Raw genomic sequence first — 18,430 nt, 5'->3', positions numbered from 1 at the left:
ACTTGGTTTGCCTGGAGTCTGCCATCCAAACAGCTTTTGACAGATGTGAATATCTTATTGCTGTCTTCTTCCACCTGCAAAAGGCTTATAGCACAATATTCTTGCTGCCTTACAGGAGGTGGGTCTCCTGAACCTGCTTTCAATTTTTGTCCAGAATGTCTTGTCAGTCTTATTTAGGGTTAAAGTTGGTGCTTGCCCCCCCCCCCCCCCCCTCCCTCTATCCGAGAGAATGAGGTCCTGCAGGGCTCTGTCTGCATTGCATGTTCCTCTCTTTCTAGTGGCCGTCAATGGTCTAGCAGGAGCAGTGAAGTCCAAAGTACCACTCTCCTCTCTCATAGTATGCCGATGATTTTTGCTTTTACTGTTGCTCCTCTAGGGTGGGTGTTGCTGAATACCAACTCCAGGGTGCCATTAGAAAGGCGCAGCCATGGGCCCTTGCCCATTACTTTCAGGTTTCAGCTGCCAAGGCTCACATTACACTTCTGTTGACATTGTAATTTTCATCTACAACCAGAAGTTTACCTCATTGATCAGTTACTCAATATAGTGGAAACTTATGACTATTTGGGACTGGTCTTTGATGCCCAGTTGATGTGGCTTCTCCATCTTAAGCAAAAATGGTGGCTCCGACTTACTGCACTTTGCTGCCTCCATAACACCAGCTAGGGTGCAGACCCCACTGCCATTCTGTGGCTTTACAGAACCTTTATCCTGCTCTGTCTTGATTATAGGAGTCTGGTATACCATTCAGTATCGCCCTCATCATTGCTTTCTCTGGACCTGATTCACCACTGTGGGTGCTGATTTGCAACAAGAACCCTTCAAACTAGCCCTGTGAACAGCCTACTCATGGAGGCTGGGGTCCCTCCATTACTCATCAGGTGCCAACAATAGCTACTCAATTGTGCTATACATTTTCGCAGCTCCCCTAACCATCCGAAATACCGTGTCCTTTTTCATAGTGGGGATATCCACGTTCCACAACAGAACTGTGATGACAATTGCAGATTGAATACAATGTCTCTGCTCTAAACCTCATCCTCCCCAACTGTCACCTCTTGGCAGGGAACAATTGTGTGCACCCTCATGGCATGTACCCTGATCTCAGATCTGTCTCGATTGCTCCTTTGGATCGAAAGATTCAGTTTTTTCTCTGGCTGTCCTTGATGCGTTTAGTTTCAGAAGTGGTGTACTCTGATGGCTCAATGGTCAATGGACTAACCAGTTTTGCATACACACGTGCAGGGTGCAGTGAACTGTACTCCATGCTGAGTAGATACAGTGTTTTCACTGCTGAATTGATGACCATCAGACTAACCCTCAGCTGTACTTGTCCTTGCACCAGCAAGATGCTTCTAATCTGCAGCAACTCCCTGAGCTGGCATTGTACTGTAGAGCTGTGTTACTCTCATTACCCATTAGTCACGGCTATCCAGGATCATTTTTCTGACCTCCATCAAGCTGGATGGCCAGTCATCTTCGTTTGTACCACTGGTCATGTCAGTATCTCAGGGATTGAACACGCCGAATTCTTGGTGAAGTTGGCTACCAGTATGTTGATTTTGGAAGTGGTGGTCCCTGGGACTGGATCTTTGGTTGACTCAACACCATCAATTGTTAGAGGTCTAGAACTTGGAATGGCCTGCCCTGGACTTCTCAAACAAACTAACGGCAATAAAGGAGACCACAACCAAGTGGTAGTCTTTCCTTCATCCTTCTTGCAGGGAATCCACCATCCTTTATGACCTCATTGACCACCTGAGGGGTTACAGGGACACCCCTCAGCTCTCTCACATGCTCTGGCACAGGAGATCCACAGCGACCCTTGCTTGGTGGTCCTGCCTGGCTTCTACCATTCTCACCTGTAAGTTTCCTTAGTATTTTATCTCTGCCATTTTTAATATTTTGTTTTTCCTAAAATTTTATGAACTTGTTAGTGCTGCTCAATTTCTTGGGGATAACGGAGGGCAAGGTAGCGGTGGCCAGATGCAGAGGGTGCATTTCCCACTGCATGTCATGCCCTGGAGTACTCCACCCGCATTCTGGACAGAGTGACTTAACCACCTTACTCCCTCTCACTCCTCTCCTACTTCTCCTTGGTTTGGTCTCTATCTTATTGCACCTTGGGCTATAGGGCTTCCCAGGATTAGTCTTTTGTATCCTTCCTCTGAGGTTTGTTCCTGGTTCAATAGATTTAGCATGAAGGGCTGATGACCTTGCAGTTTGGCCCCTTTAACAGCCTACCAATCACAGTTATACAGTGTTGCTAAACTGTCCTTAACTATTTGTGTCGTTCTCTCTAATTTATGATTGAGTGAGGAGACAATGGTTAAGGCCTTGGGCTTGGAGTCAGGATGATAGGGTTTCAAAACCCCACCGAACCACTCTGATTTAGGTTTTCTTTAGTTATCTTAAATTGATAAATTCTGGGACAGTTCCATTGAAAAGGTCATGGCTATTTTCTTGTACCACCTTCATCCAAATCAAGCTCTTGTTTTCATATTAGATGAGACATTAAACCTTAACTTTCCATCCAGTTTGTAAACTACAATTGAGCAGTTTAATATTTAAATATTTTTTTATTACGTAATTGTTTTCAGCATTTATATCATCATCATCATCATCATCATCATTATTTGCATGGAGATTGGCAGCTGTGAGCCAATGCTCCCTGGATTGATAGTTACCATCTCACCATTTAAAAAGAAGAAATTTTCAGTATTCACAATATGGAACATAATTTATTTTCCAACCAATGTCATTATCATGCATTTACTCAGTTAAATCTATTATGGTATTATTTCACACATGTTCAGCATTTCACACATGTCATAATATTAAATTTCACATCACTCTTTCTGTTAGTGGCAGTACATTTAAGATATATCAAAAGCAATGGCAACCATTTGCTACAACTTCCCCTTCACTTTCTGAGGTATGTCAGCTGCATAAAATGGAATAGGACACCATATATGTTATCATAACCAACCTCAGTCAAAAAAAGTACTACTCTTGCTCCTAGTTATGAGAAGCGTGACTGAAATACTCCTTGTCAGGTGTTTGAAATTCTTTATGCGATCGACAGCCTCAAGGTAATACTTGCATCACATCAGGATATGCATTTTCTTATAAGACATGAACAATAAGAACCTATTCACAATCGGCAAATTCATTTCAAAAAACAAGTGATGAACATTACATCTAGTGCTAGTAAAAAATTAACTTCAAGATGAATTGAGGTGCTGAGAACCATAAGGGCCTAAAGCACACCATCAAGTTTTGAGATCGTAGCATGTATGCATGCTCCTGACATTGTTGATCTTATGGTGAACCAGCTTTATCAGTGCTGTACCTCTATGCTGTGCACAGTATTTGAACATCCACAGACAGCTGTCTCATCAATATCTCTGCTGTTCACTTTCACAAGAGCCCAAAGTACAAATTTTCATCGCTGTGGAAATGCTCACTGGCTACACTAACACCCATTTCTACATAAAAGCTGGAAGCTCTTGAAGAAATGCCCCACCATAACCTCGTGTTCCATGGTTTCAGCATTCTTGTCTGTTAGATGCACACTGAGGATTTCAAAATCCTTAAGAGTGTTACTGACTTCACTATCAAACCAATAGTTGATGGTCATGGCAACAGCATATGGGTTTGTTATGATTAAAATGCAACTACTCACAGAGGTCCAGTGTTGGCTGTATTTATCACACGGCAGCGAAACTTGGTAGATCTTCTACTGCATTAATATGGAAACAATTTACGTTCGAAAAAAATTAGTTCCAGTTTTGGCCAGCAGTTCCAAAACGGGCACTGTGAATGCAAGGAATGTGTATAAAAATGTTTCGATATTTGTTATGTTAGGAACGAGATGTGGACAGAAAAGGTGAAACAAATGAGAAAGGCATTATGTTGATTTTATTATTAACCACCACTTGCAAAATTTATTCAGTATGGGCACTGGAGATGTCAGTGAGATGCTGCAGCCATAAAACAAGTTGATCAGCAGTTGCTTGCAGCAGTTCTGGTGAAATGTGAGCAAAGTGTTCCTCTGTGCTGGCCTTCAGATCAAATAAAGACTGAATGTATCACTGGTAAACACATTCTTTTAGATATTCCCAGAGTCAAAAGTCACATGGATTCATATCAAGTGATCTTGCAGGCCATGCATCTGGAAAACTTTTGGAGATAACACATTTTGGAAGGCTGAATTAACCACATCTCTCACTGGTCGATACATTTTGGAAGGCTGGATTAACCACATCTCTCACTGGTCGAGCGAGATGAGGTGCTCCCGATCTTGAATGAACACAGTAGTTTCCACACAGCTGCACTCTTCCAGAGCAGGAATCACATGTGTACAAGGAGGTACCGATAATGTGCAGATGTCACAGTACATGTAACAGGCCCTCTGGGTGTATTCCCTTCAAAGGAGAATGGACCGACTTTCTTCTAAAGCTTTCTTTTTGGAATCTTCCCAACATTGAGGCAAGGCCTGTGAGGATATTTGTATGTTTAGGTTGTATACAATATATTAATAAAAAAGTAATATACGACGATCCAAAAAAAGGTTAAAATAGAGATACAAAAATAGAAGTGAATAAAATATTGTGGCAGTGAATGTTCTTTGTTTGTATACTGCTAAGCTCTGCACAACAATTCTTCATGCATTCACTTAGTCCAGGGTTCGTAAATGTCATAGAGTTCAACCTTTTACCTTTTTGCTTTCTTGCGTCTTTCCTGTGAGGTCATCTGAGTTGTCAGTATTATATCCAACAGCTTTTCCATGTAGCCATAATGGAGACAAATCAGATATTCTGATGTTACGCCATTTTGGTTTAGTGTTGACTTGCTGCTGTAGTATCATTTGATAAATAAACCCATGATACAAATAAATTTTATACCACACACACACACACACACACACACACACACACACACACACACACACACACACACACACACACCAAAGCCTTCTTCATTGACTCAGACACATCAAAAGTTTGGTTTCTCTTAAGTTAGTGTGAACCCAAAAGATGAGAACACCATCTTGAACATGCAGAATAAGACAAGAGAACGAATGTGACAAAAAAAGCAATGCGTAGCTTCACTTTTCTTTTGCATCAATGTTTCTCTGGCAGTTCCAACGATTCTGATGTGTTTGTCACACAAGATGCAGTTATTTTTCACCAATAAGTACTTTTTTTCTGATACACCACTGCAGAATACTCTTTTTCCTATACAAAATTTTTATAATCTACTGTAACAGTACAGGTGTATGTCTCCATTTGGTTTAAATTTAGGGAATTTCTTTGCTAAATTTGTGCTGCTCCCTAATGGATGTTATTCTAAGATTTCATTCCATGCCCCAATGCTGTTGTGCCTCACTCTTTTCTCTAGCTCTGCCTTTGTTTTTTTCCATTTCACCCCACAATTTATTAAATCTTCGAAGCATCTTCCTCTGAATGAGATGGGTTATTGAACATAAATCTTTTGTATGATATCTCTGATAAACTGTAGCTTTTACTTTTTCCTACAAATTAGATTCCTCACCAATCCCTAAAGTCTCTAGTCACTTTTGTGTGTCTTCCAGCTGGTCATGTGCATTCCAGAATTAATGCTCATTGTTCTCACTCATTTGCACTAAACAATACGAGAGAAGGAAAGTTGCTACTCACCATATAGCGGAGATGCTGAATCACGATAGGCACAATAAAAAGATTCACACGATCATAGCTTTTGGCCATTAAGGCCTTTGTCAGCAGTAGACACACACACACACACACACACACACACACACATGCACACAAACACTCACTGAAGTGCAACTTGCACTCACGTCTGCAGTCTGAGAGAGCTGAAACTACACTGAGTGTAGTTTATGGTCAGTTGAACTTGTCATATTTGTGTTGTGCTGGTAGAAAGATGAGTATTCATGGAACTGGCATCAATTTGATGCGCCAAGCTGTTGGACCCATCCATTTATGGAATTCAATAAAAGTTTGCACAGGGAAAGAATGGAGAGAACTTTAGGGAGCATGTTTTGACTCTGTTTTGAAATGGTTCATATTGGTCTTCACAGTGCCAAAACTACTGCCAAGCCAAAAGAAATTTCATAATTTTGTATGAACAGGATAACAAACACACCAAAATAATGTAGTCATTGCAAAGACTACAGCATTTCTGGTCACACTCAGCAACATAATGCCACAATAGAGAAAACCTGCAGTTTATTATAGCGTATGTGTAAACTGAAAAGTGATACTCCTTGTAACACAGTTTGAAAGAGAGAGTGAGAACTCGCCTGCTGACTCAACAATTTGCAGATACATTACAGAATTGCAGACACTTACCTCAAGAAATTCATTAGAAGTCTGCAGCGAATAAAAAATAATTGTTTCAGATTCCTGGAGGGGTACATGCCTCTGTGAGGACACGTATGAAAGGTGTGGCTTGTAGTTAAAGGCTTTGAGGCAGAGGCACCCCAAAATCTTTATTGAAATATGTGTCTCAGAAATGAAGTAAATAATTTAAATTATCAGGACGCATTTTGAATATTTCCTGTATGGATTTAAATAATGACAGTCACATTTCTGAAACTGTTGATGTTGAGCGATGTTTTCCAAACAGCTAGTAGCTAGTGTTTGAGGCTGTGGATCAAATTGCCAGTAAGCTCCATGTATGGGAGCATGGCTTCTACAGAGTATAGCTCTTTGTGCCTTCTGAATGCTGTGTTTGTTCAGCTTGAAGGTACCATACCAGTCTCCACATGCTTTTCACATTCTGCTGCTTACAAGGAGGAGGAGTCAACAGGCTTGCTGAACCTCCACTATTGAATCCCTGTCACTATTATGCTTTGAGGCTTCATTAATCCATATTTAGTTTTAATGTTTTGGTGGTGTTGAAATAGTTTCCTTGGTCCTGGCACTGTAAAAAAAGTGTGCTAAGTTTGTAAATATCTCCTCACTAGAGTGCACTAGAAAATGATAACATAAGTGGCGCCATCCAGTGAGAGTTCCACAAATGATCAGAGGAAATAAGGTTGCAAAACATGCCCTGTTACCTTTAGTTTGAAATATGCTCACTATTTTTATATACTTGAATTTAGCATATTTCATGACAGTACTCACTTTTCCGTGGATGTTTATAAGATGATATTTGACTTTTGTGTGTTGGCTTCAGTCGTCTAGCGAAAGTATGATTCCATAATGCTGTTTCGTCAGCTGCAGAAATGTCCTGGTTCAATGCGTTTGCCTCATTTTTGGTGTTTCAAATACCATTTTTCCGAATGTGCTTCCTTCTTGATGTTTATATGAAAAGGTAGTAGAATAACTCATTTTTGCTGGTCACTTGCAAATTATTATAATGGGGACCCGTACATTGTTCCACCGTCACACACCGAGTGTTCCCTGCTGACTGACTACGGTCAAAGACGACTCCAGCGTCAAAGACGTTTCACACAACACACAAGCTTCTACTTGTAACCAGTCTCTTTGATATTATTCGTCACATCTACTAATATTAACCAATATGCTGTCACTCTCGAACATATAAGCAAATTAGCATAAAATAAGGCAAATTACAATTCACAAAAAATATTCTGACAAAAATATAATAAAACATTTACAACCTCCCTCATTAGATTTGGTATCGACAAATCCGGTAGAAAATAACATATCTCCCAGATCCATTACAAGTTGCTAACATTTTTCTTGCTTGCTGATGCCTTTTGCGGGATATAGTGCATTATTAGCAAGTTTTTTTTTTGTGAGAGTATCGCACCTGAGTTCTTGTGCGTTTCTATTTCTTGCTAATAACTGTAGCATACTGCAAGTCTAAAACCAGTATGTTATGAATTATGTGTGCAATTTATTTGGCAAAAATTTGGAATTTGGGATTAGGATGAAGTGGTGCACTCAGACCAATCTGAACATCTGCCGAGAAATCACCTGCTTACAGTGCAAGTCCAGGCAAAGGTATACACACAATTTCAATGGAGCAGTGTACGGTAGCATGTTTAGCCACGAACCTCACATTTCCTGATGCTTTCACCCAACAGAACATACTAAAAATGATGTGTTAAGGAGAGATCCTTAATGCAGCTTAAGCACCATGTTTTCAAATATAATTTGAAAACCAAAAATACAGCATATGATAGCTTCAAAAATACTTAAATCAACAGGGGGTTTGCTCAGTTTGCTTCTATAGCCACTCACAGCACAGGACGTATGATGTCACAGAACATCACTGTTTTGTTTTGTGAACTCATAAATGCTACAGACTGAATACACATGGACATCTCAAGTTTGGTATTGAAAACATGAAAAAAATTAAGCAAGAAGTTTCTAAAATACACGACATTAAAGACCTTGCTCCAAAATGTGTCATTTTTAGTCCAGTTTATTGTGATAAAGTGTCAAAAAATATGACATTGATAGCTGAATATGCTACCTACAGATCTTCTTTAAGTTAGCTTTTGGTGTTATTTAGTAGTTGATTATGAAAAGGAAAGCAGATCCAATCTGTAAACATTTTTGAGAGGCCTGGCACTGTAGTTCCAGTTGGTAATTGTCATGACCTTCCCCATGATGACTATAGGTCAGTTTTACTGTAACTGATTTCTTCTTTAGGTGCAAACTGAGACATTATTACTGCAACTATTCTTGTCTGCCTATGTGAGCCACTCTGATACATAATTTAGCAATTAGAAAGAGAGATTTTTTTCCTTATACCTTACTGTTACCAGTCCTTGCACCCATGTGGTGTTCACTATATTAAGGCTACTGACTGTTTGTCATTGCTCTTATAACTTATAGGGGGTAAGTCTATTTTTCTGACAAGTGTTATGATGTTCACAGCATATATTTGCACTGCTGCTTCTCAGTTTATCATCAACCAGCATGCTAATCGATTGTTTCACAACAGCAAGCCTAGGGGAGTAATGTGAAAATTCCTCAGTCGGGTGTGGAGATGGAATTGATATTGGTAAACTATTGTTTTTGTTAGATACTTACATGTTGCACAATAATGTAAATGGAATATTAACTTTTGGCCTGAGGGATAGTTTAGACAGTAGTTGCACGTGTGCTTCGTTCATGTAGAGTAACTGGAATATTGTGACATTATACAGATAATTTTTTTGGATGCTTCGTGGTCATCTAATATTCATCCAAATTTGGTGTAGACTTACAAGGAGTATAATATTTTGTTTCAAAGCTTAATAGATTGATATCTTAATTCAAATCTAGCTATTCTTCTGTAGAAGGTATCTGCTTTGAAGGGCAGTCAAAACTGAAACCACAAATGTAAATTCAAAGAAGTCCAGAATATGGAATTAAACAGTTGAAAGAAAATGATACATAAAGTAACTGGTGCTGTAGGCACCTCAGAACAAAAAATGTATTACTTTTACATGAAATAGCTATGACATAGCTTTATGCAAGAGGGGCTTGAGATATGTTGAGTGCTAACAAAAAAATAATATAAAATAAAGTAAAATAAAATAATCAAAACTTGTCAGCATTTTTAGCAAGTTGTGGGAAATTAAAATGAATTGCATTGATTATTTATGTTGATTTAACTCTTTGTGTAAGTCATGATAGCAGCACTTAATGAAAAAATCAAACAGATCTAAGCAATATGTGGAATCCAGTGATCTTGGAACAAAAAAGCCAAAGTCAGTTTCATTTGCCATAAAAGTTATGACATGCATTTTATGGGATGCAAATGGGACTCTCCTTTTTATTTACCTTACAAGGGAGAAACCAATAGCTGGTGAGTACTCTGGAATTTTCAGTGTCAGTTGAATTGCAAAGGAATAGAATCAGGACAGATCCTGTCCATATTTGAAGTGTTACTTGTAAAGAAACTTGTGACTGATTAAAATGATGTAGGGATTATGGAAGCAGTAGATATGTACTTGGTCAAACTTTTCAGAATTTGACATGAGGGATGGTGTCTACTAAATGGAGAAACCTCATGAAAGATACATTGACTAAAAATGGAAGTGTCTTAGAAAAAAGCATATATATAAAACACCATTTGCACAGACTAGTCTTTTAAGTTTGCATTTTATGTACTGAAAGCTGAAGAAACATGAATTCTTACTAATTTTTGAGTAATTTATTTAAAAATCCATTTCTGTTCACAAAATTTATTCTAACTGCAATCTGTGTCATCACAAAATGTTAATAAAAGCCAATTTATGTCCATCTGTAAGTCTTGATCCCAGTGTAAACTTAAAACTCTTTGAATTCGAAAATATTTCCTCATTTATATGAGTTCCATCAAAGATGCAGATCACACCAGACAACCAAATTTTTAGTTCAGACACATGAAAAACTGGCATAACTCTAAATAGTAGTATGACTCTTAAACATATCTTTCGGTGTATCATTTTCTTGGGTTATCTTCAATAAGGAATTTTCCAAAAAACTGAGAGAATCTGCACCAAAAGGATTTTGAAAGAATTAAGTGTGACCCTTGCATTCAGTGATACTTCTAGCTTAAACACATTTCACAAGAGAAAAAGCATGGTCTTTATCTTAGTTCCATAAGAAGAACCTTATCCCTGGAAAATGAGCAAACTTTGTTCTCCAAGAAGTATTTCAGAATGTTATGTGTTAGCAAGAGCAGATCCCAATTTTAAGTGATCAGTTAGCCATATTTTCCTGACCTATTGTTTTCAGCTTTGTTCCGTGGGTGAATTTATAAGAGCTATTGAATTAAATTTATAAATGTAATTTGTTCAACTGTATTTGCAGGATTAACCTATTCTTTTAAAAACTTGGAGTATTATGTTTGAGGATATTATATGGCATATTTATCTTCCTGTAGCTCCATTGGGCAGGAATATGAGCTACGTTTGCAAAGAATGGTAAGAAACGCTAACATATCATTCAAGGATGAAGAGCAGCTGCGAACATGTGGTTATGACAAGACACCAGATGTTAAGCTGGAGTTGCCTGTGGCGGTAGATGGCTTTGTAGTAAACTGGATAGAAAGTAAAGCACTCTTTGGTGATGAAGCAAACCACAAAACATATATAAAGGAACAGTATCTTAGTTACTGGAACAGGTGAGAAACATTCATTCCTGCAGACAGTGAATTGGTTTTTTAAAAATGTATTAAATGTGTGCTGAATGATATTAAGGCAGTTTGTTCATATTTCAGATTTGGCCCTGGACTTGTCATTTATTGGCTTGGCTTTGTTGATACACTGGAGTACATCAGTGAAAAGAGATTCATCATACGTGACACATTTCCAAACAATATTACATTAATGGATCCAAAGAGCATATAGTTGCTTGCACTAGATTTGAATTATTTCAACATATCATGCATCAACATTTTCTTACGACCAAGTAGACTAAAGGTATGTGAAACAAATGTACTTTCATAAACTTTGTTCGCCATAGATAGATAGATAGATAGATAGAGAGAGAGAGAGAGAGAGAGAGAGAGAGAGAGAGAGAGACCCTGCTTGTAACAAAACACCCTGTTAGAATGGTCACACCACAGCATCATCTGGAACAGTTTTTAGTTTTGGGCTCGGCCATTGGTAATGCGAACCTCTCCCCCATATTTTCCCTTTTTTCACTTCCTTCACCCTGTTGCAATTTTTTTCACTGCCTCTCTAAGCTTTGCTTTCAGCCATTTGTCCATCCTGAGATCTTCATGTCAGTTCCTTTCCCTGAAACCTCATGTCAAACATGCAAAGTTTTCCATTGACTTTCATAACTGTGGCATTGAAATTCATCAATTGGAACTTCGCTCTGAAATCAATATTCCCTCATACTAATCAATTACTATTGGAATAGGAATAGAGGAATACATTTCTCACAAGTAATAAATTTGTGAATTGGGTAGTCAGATTTAGCAAAGTCTTTTACAATTGTCCAATTACATGCTTGCTATTTGAAGTTTGATTAGAACTCCCACTTCTTCTAGTCTATCAAGTCAGCGAAGCTCATCATTCTTGGGAAGCCCGATACCATGGAACTTCACACAGGAGGAACTCTGTGGCACGGCGCACTCCACTGCAGATTCCGAGACACATACTTGTGATGACATAAGCATGTCGCGTGTCAATCTTGCGTCACCGCACGATGTCCATTGAGAACCGCGAACATAAAAGAAAACACAAACCAAATGCAGAATACATAACTAATTCTTTCTAAGAAATCCTACATGTCAATACAGTTACTCAGTTATTTAAAATATTCTGCCTATCCATTCCAAAATTATAAAATAATTCTGTACCATTACATCTGCTGCTTTTATAATTGAGTGATAGTGTCAATGTTTATAATATTTCTATTTTATTAAATTACTTGCTACAACAAACCATCTGTTGTTTCTTACTGTACACTGCATCTTAATAATCCAATACACATTTTGAAAGTGCTACACACACGTATATACAAATCACTCATAAACTACGTTCTCATTTTGCGTGATCAGCAAAACAGACACACACACAAATAATTCATATCCTACATCCAATCTGTTATCATTTAATGAGGTTTGGTATCTCACATGTCATCAGTCCAGCTACCAGGTTCTTTCCATCATTGCTTTTCGATGACTGATGCTGTTAACCTCCCTGTTGTCTTAGATTATATCTACTTAGTATGAGTTATGATACCCTTATAATTATATGGTCCCTTGTGCTTTTGTAGGGCAAAACTTAGGTTCTAATCAAGATATTTCCCCACACTGCAAATAACAACTACCCTGCAAACACACTCTGACTATGGAAGCTTCCCGGCTGTTACTAATCCATACTCTAAAACTGTTAGTTATGCTGTCTACTGAAGCTCACTGTATTTGCAAATATAATGTATAGTTGTATCAGTTTTAATAACCATTGATACATAACATCCAATAACAAACATGGCTCTCATAGTGGATGTTTGATGCTATACCATCAATCTTAGGGTCCCTCCATACCACAAGACCCAGAATTCTTCCCAAGAATGCCTCTTTTATCTTCCATTGGTAAAATGAAAGAGGAAACTTCCTCATGAGGGGAAAATTTTGTCATCCTCACTTTAATTACAATCACACCCATTGCTTAACTCACTGTATGGACCACATTGGGTTGGTATTTCCATAATTCTTTTCCAAATTCAACTATTGTCATATTTCTTGGACTAATACCCAGAACATTCTAACTTAGTTTCCCAACAAAGTCAAATAATGCTAGTAGCATGCTGTCATACTGCTTTACCACAGCTTCACTAATACACTGTTGCCATACCTTTTAACTCACTCTACCGGGTGTTAGCCCTCAGCTCAGGCTCACCAGGTCTTTAGATTCAAAATCCAACACACTAACACCTTATCCATTGTGTGTGAAAGCCTCTGATATCCTATTTCAATCAACCCAATTTCGAAAGTCCTCTCTTTACAAATATATGTATATGGTTACAATATAAATAAGGCCAACTAATATCTAGTTCTGACGTCCTTTTGGATATTCCATTACTTTCAGTTTTGTTAATGTTAATTTATGATTAAGGTTGACTTCTCATGAAAAACCATTAAGTGTTGTATACTATATTTGTGTTTCTCCCTTCCTGTTGCTGGTTCTACTAATACTACCATTTTTGGATGAGACATTCTAGTAGTTACATTATGTCCTTCATATAAATGATAGAACTTATCAATTTACCGCATTTCACGCTTCTCTTGTAATTCTTAATTAAAATGATGTCAGTAACCTTTTTTTTTGGTACTGGAACATCCTTTTACCATCTCTTTCTTCTTATCTCTCCTTACCGAGCAAGGTGGCGCAGTGGTTCCATCCTGATTTAGGTTTTCCGTGATTTCCCTAAATCATTTCAGGCAAATGCCGGGATGGTTCCTTTGAAAGGGCACGGCCAATTTCCTTCCCAATCCTTCCCTAACCCGAGCTTGCGCTCCATCTCTAATGACCTCGTTGTTGACGGGCCGTTAAACACTAAGCACCACCACCGTATCTCTCCTTCCTTAATTAATGCTTCTCTAATACTTATTCCCAGCGTGGACACAGCATCCTCACCCTCTGTTGGCCAGTCGGTATGTTTAAATATGAATTCCCGTTCAGTTTACTTCCCTGTTACTTCTATCAGTGAAATTTGCATTACAGAATTCATTCATCATGTGCTCAAAGTTTATAGCCAAATCTACCCATTTCTGTATTTGTACAATAAGGTCTACATAACCTACCCAGTTCTTGCATAATTCTTTTGGCTGGGTTGACTTTCAGGTGGTAGTTTCAAATCAGTATGTGGTATACACTTTGACATGCCGCAAACTACTGGAACTGCTTAGCAGTAAACTGAGTGCTATTGTCCTGCAATAAATTCTTTGGCTTACCTGCATCCTTAATGTGTAGTTGCTCATTTCAAAGGATACAGTGTCACAACCTTAGATCAACATTCAAACTAACAGAGGTGTATGCCAAACCTCCCTTCCCTCTAGAAAGAGGACTAAAAAAGGCCAGTGCTATCAAATCCCACAAAGCTGCAGGAATAATGGGATACAGTAAGGTGTTAATCTTCTTTGTCTGAATGTCTACCTTTTGTCAACCTTCACTGGATCTTAATATTTTTCCAGGATAAAATTCAGTCATCAGTTGCAAATAAATCTTTTTAAGCTTATTTGCAACTGATGACTCAATTTTATTGTGGAAAACTAATACTGCAGTTGCTCAAAATTACAGCCATGAATAAAATAATCATAATATTTTCTTAATGTTCTGTGACAAATTTCTAAAATAATAGTACTTCCTCATATGTAGGGATGCATTTCTTTGGTGCAAAACGCATGTGACCCAGATGCAAAATCCAAGTTAATAACATGACATGTTTACTTGGAATGCATAATAGCCATCTACTTGTTTTGTTATTCTTGTGAAATAATAGCCCTTGGTATACTTTCCAGTTTATATTAATTTCATTTGGGTTGCTCTCAGTATTTTTATTTGACTTTTTAACATTCAATCCTAAATTTGTGCTAAGCCTGAACCAAGATAAGGATCTGATGTTATTTTCAACTTTAAAAAATATATTGGAAAAGTATCCTTACTTTGTATATTTAGATCGGACTGCTGTCCAAATTGTAGTCTGGATAAGGTGTCTGGCACCAGACTGTCTATGTCTTTGACGTATTGCAGCATTAAATCAAATTACTGCAGGAATAAGGCCAACCTTGTGAGTCTGCTGTGTAAAAGTGTCCTTTTCGAGAGAGTTAGTGCTCTATGGTCACTGGTTAAAATGTAATAAAACTTATGGAAAGATCACGGTACAGCTAATACTTCCTCATTGGGAAACGATAATTTCTTTTGTGGTTAGCCAAAATTCTGCCTGTAAAAGGTGTGGGCAGTGGGGATTACCCAGATCTGTATAATTTTCTAGATAAATGTGGCATTCTAGGCCATAACATGATGTGTCTATTGCTAAGTTGAATGGTAAATTGAAATCTGGATGGACTAGATGTGATGCTAAACTCTCCTTTATTAAATTGAACTCTGATTTAAAAACTAAAAAGTCATGTATGAATAATGCCATCAGATGTGCTGCACTTAATACAGTGTCTCATATAAATTTTGTTTAATGGTTCTGGGCAGTGGCTAACTTCATCAAATTTGTGTGGGTCTAGTTTAATTCATAATGTGCCCAAGAAATTGTACTTCACTTTCCCAAACTGCGAATTTGAGAGCCTCACTGTTATTCCATGAGAAAGTAATCTATAAAATAGCTGGTCAAGGATCGGAATGTCTTCCGCCCAAGCTTTAGATACTACTACTGTATCATCTGCATAGATTATGATCTTGTCCCTCAAGCCACTTCCTGTAGCCTTATTCAGTGCTCTGATAAAAATTGAGGACTGAAATATTAAATCCGTAAGGTAAAACTTCGAAGTGAAAGAAATGCAGTATATTTTTTTGACTCCATGTGTAGCGGTATTTGTCAGAAACCTTCCAATAAGTCCATAGTACGTATTTATTTCATTCCCACAAATCTTGTTAGCAATTTCTCAATGATGGAGCTGTCTCATTGAGGTTCAATTATTCTGTTCACTGTTCTCATGTCAAGTACCAGTTGTACTGATCTGTCTGATTTCTTAACCACAACCGAAGAGCTGTTGTAACACTTTCAGATGGTTCAATAATGTTCCATGTTAACATTCTAATAACCCCATGATGTACCAAATTTTTTGTTGCCACTAATACTGAGTATGGTTTTGTAAAAAATGTTATATGAGGTAATATCTGTAACTTGCAGATAAAATCTTTAATAATTCATGGTCTCAGCAAAAAAATACTTCTATGCTTGCTTAGCAAAGCTAACAGGTCTTTCTTTTCCTACGATGTTAATCCTGGAGGTTTACTTACATTAGCTTCGTGGTATCTATATTTGCTTCTTCAATATAATTCCAGTCCATGTTATCAAAACCTCCAGTTAGCTGAGCTTCAGTAACAAATGCTTTATTAGAATTAAATGTGACCATTTTATTGACATTCAATTTCACAGTGTCTTCTTCTGTACCACATGGTAATCTTATACTGCTATGTTGAAAGTCTAGGATAACTTTATGGCCAGCCAACAAATCACTACCTAATATCCTACATCTACATCTGTACTCTGTGTAGTGTATGACAGTGGGTAGTTGAAATTTTATCTGTTAGTATGATTTCTTCCTGTTCCATTCATATATTGAGCATGGAAAGAATGATTGTTTAAATGATTCTGTGTGTACTGTAGAGTCTAATCTTGTCCTCACGATCTCTGTGTGTGCAATAAATTGGAGGTTGTAATATATTTGTAGAAGCATCATTTAAAGTCAGTTCTTGAAACTTAGTAACTAGGCTTGCTTGGGATAGGGCACATCCATTTTCAGGAGCTTGCCACCAGTTTAGTTTCCTCAGCATCTCTGTAACAATCTCCCATGGGTCAAAGAATCCCGTTACCATTTGTGCTGTCCTTCTCTGTATACGCTTAGTACCCCCTGTTAGTCCTGTTTGGTACAGGTCCCATACACTTGAGCAGTATTGCAGAATAGGTCACATGAGTGATTTGTAAGCTACCTCCCTTGTAGACTGATTACATTTTCCCAGAATACTACCAATAAACCAAAGTCTACCATCTGCTTTACCCATTGACTGAGCTTATATGATCATTCCATTTCACATCCCTATGTTTATGACAATATTATGAAAAGGATAGACTGCTCCTCACCACATAAGGGAAATATCAAGTCATAGACAGGCACAGCAGAAAGACTTCTAAACAAGCAAGTTTTTGGCCAAAAGGCCTTCTGAGATAGACAACACATGCACATGCGTGCACGTACACACCAGTGTGCGCATGTAAAAAAACATACACACATACACAAAAAAATCATGCAACCACTACCCTGCCCCACACACACATTGACCTCTGGCTGAAGAGGTCACACTGCGATCACCTGCACATGATGGGAAAAGCAGTCTGGGGGATAGTAAATTGCTACTTCTGGGAGCATACAGGGATGTGGTAGGAAGAGGGTAGGGCAGGGTAGGGCAGCGAGGTGGAGAAGGGAGCTTAGATGGAGGGCAGTGGGGTGGGGGGGGGGGGGGAGTATTGAAAAGACTGAGGATGCATTGGTGAATAGAAGGCTTTATAGTGGTGGACTGGGAACAGGGTAGGGGATAGGTGGGTGAAGGACTGTGACATATGAAGGTTGAAACCAGGGAGGTTATGGGAACATAGGATGTATTGCAGGGAGAGTTCCCACTTGCACAATTCAAAAAAGCTGGTATTGATAAGAAGGATCCAGATGGACCAGGTTGTGAAGCACTCATTCAAGTGAAGAACATTATATTGGGCAGCCTGCTAAGCAACTGGGTGGTCCAGATGTTTCTTGCGCACAGTTTGTCATGGCCTTTCATGTGGACAGACAGCTTGTTGGTCGTCATGCCCACATAGAACACAGCACAGTGGTTCCAGCTTAGCTTGTTAATCACATGATGGTTTAGATGATGTTTGTGACTTGATTGCAGTAGGTGCTGGTGGAAGGATGTGTGGGACAGGTCTTGTATCTATGTCTATTTACAGGTGTATGAGACACGAGGCAAGGGGTTAGGAGTACGAGTGGAGTAGGGATATAAGAGGGCTCTGGCAGAGAATGTAATTCAGTTGCCCTACTCCTAAGTGGTACTGTGTCATGAAAGAAATGCTCCTTTGTTGCCAGATGGTGAGCCTTTGGGAGGTGGTGGGGGGGCTGGACAGATAAGGCACAGGAGATCTGTTTCTGTACAATGCTGGAAGGGTATTTTTGATCAGTGAAGACTTCAGTGGAACTCTTGATATATTTGGAGAGGAATTGCTTGTCACTACAGGTTTGATGGCCATGCATAGCTAGGCTGTATGAAAGGGACTTCTTGTTCTGGAATGAGTAG

At 38.5% G+C, this 18,430-nt stretch overlaps 1 protein-coding gene across 2 annotated transcripts in view; it reads left to right on the top strand.

Annotated features, from left to right (window-relative positions):
* LOC124794660 (CDAN1-interacting nuclease 1) overlaps positions 1-18,430 on the top strand; it is a 125,282-nt gene that overhangs the window by 82,890 nt on the left and 23,962 nt on the right. For both annotated transcript variants that reach the window (XM_047258189.1, XM_047258190.1), the window contains exons 6-7: positions 10,840-11,079; positions 11,176-11,377. In XM_047258189.1, coding sequence (XP_047114145.1) covers positions 10,840-11,079; positions 11,176-11,305 — 370 coding nt within the window. In that variant the 3' untranslated portion in view covers positions 11,306-11,377. The remainder of the gene's footprint in view (positions 1-10,839; positions 11,080-11,175; positions 11,378-18,430) is intronic.

Source organism: Schistocerca piceifrons, chromosome 4 (assembly GCF_021461385.2).
Source record: "Schistocerca piceifrons isolate TAMUIC-IGC-003096 chromosome 4, iqSchPice1.1, whole genome shotgun sequence".
In the NCBI taxonomy this organism is placed as follows: Eukaryota; Metazoa; Arthropoda; class Insecta; order Orthoptera; family Acrididae; genus Schistocerca; species Schistocerca piceifrons.
Note: the sequence above shows the minus strand (reverse complement) of the source record. Positions and strands in the feature narration are given on the sequence as shown.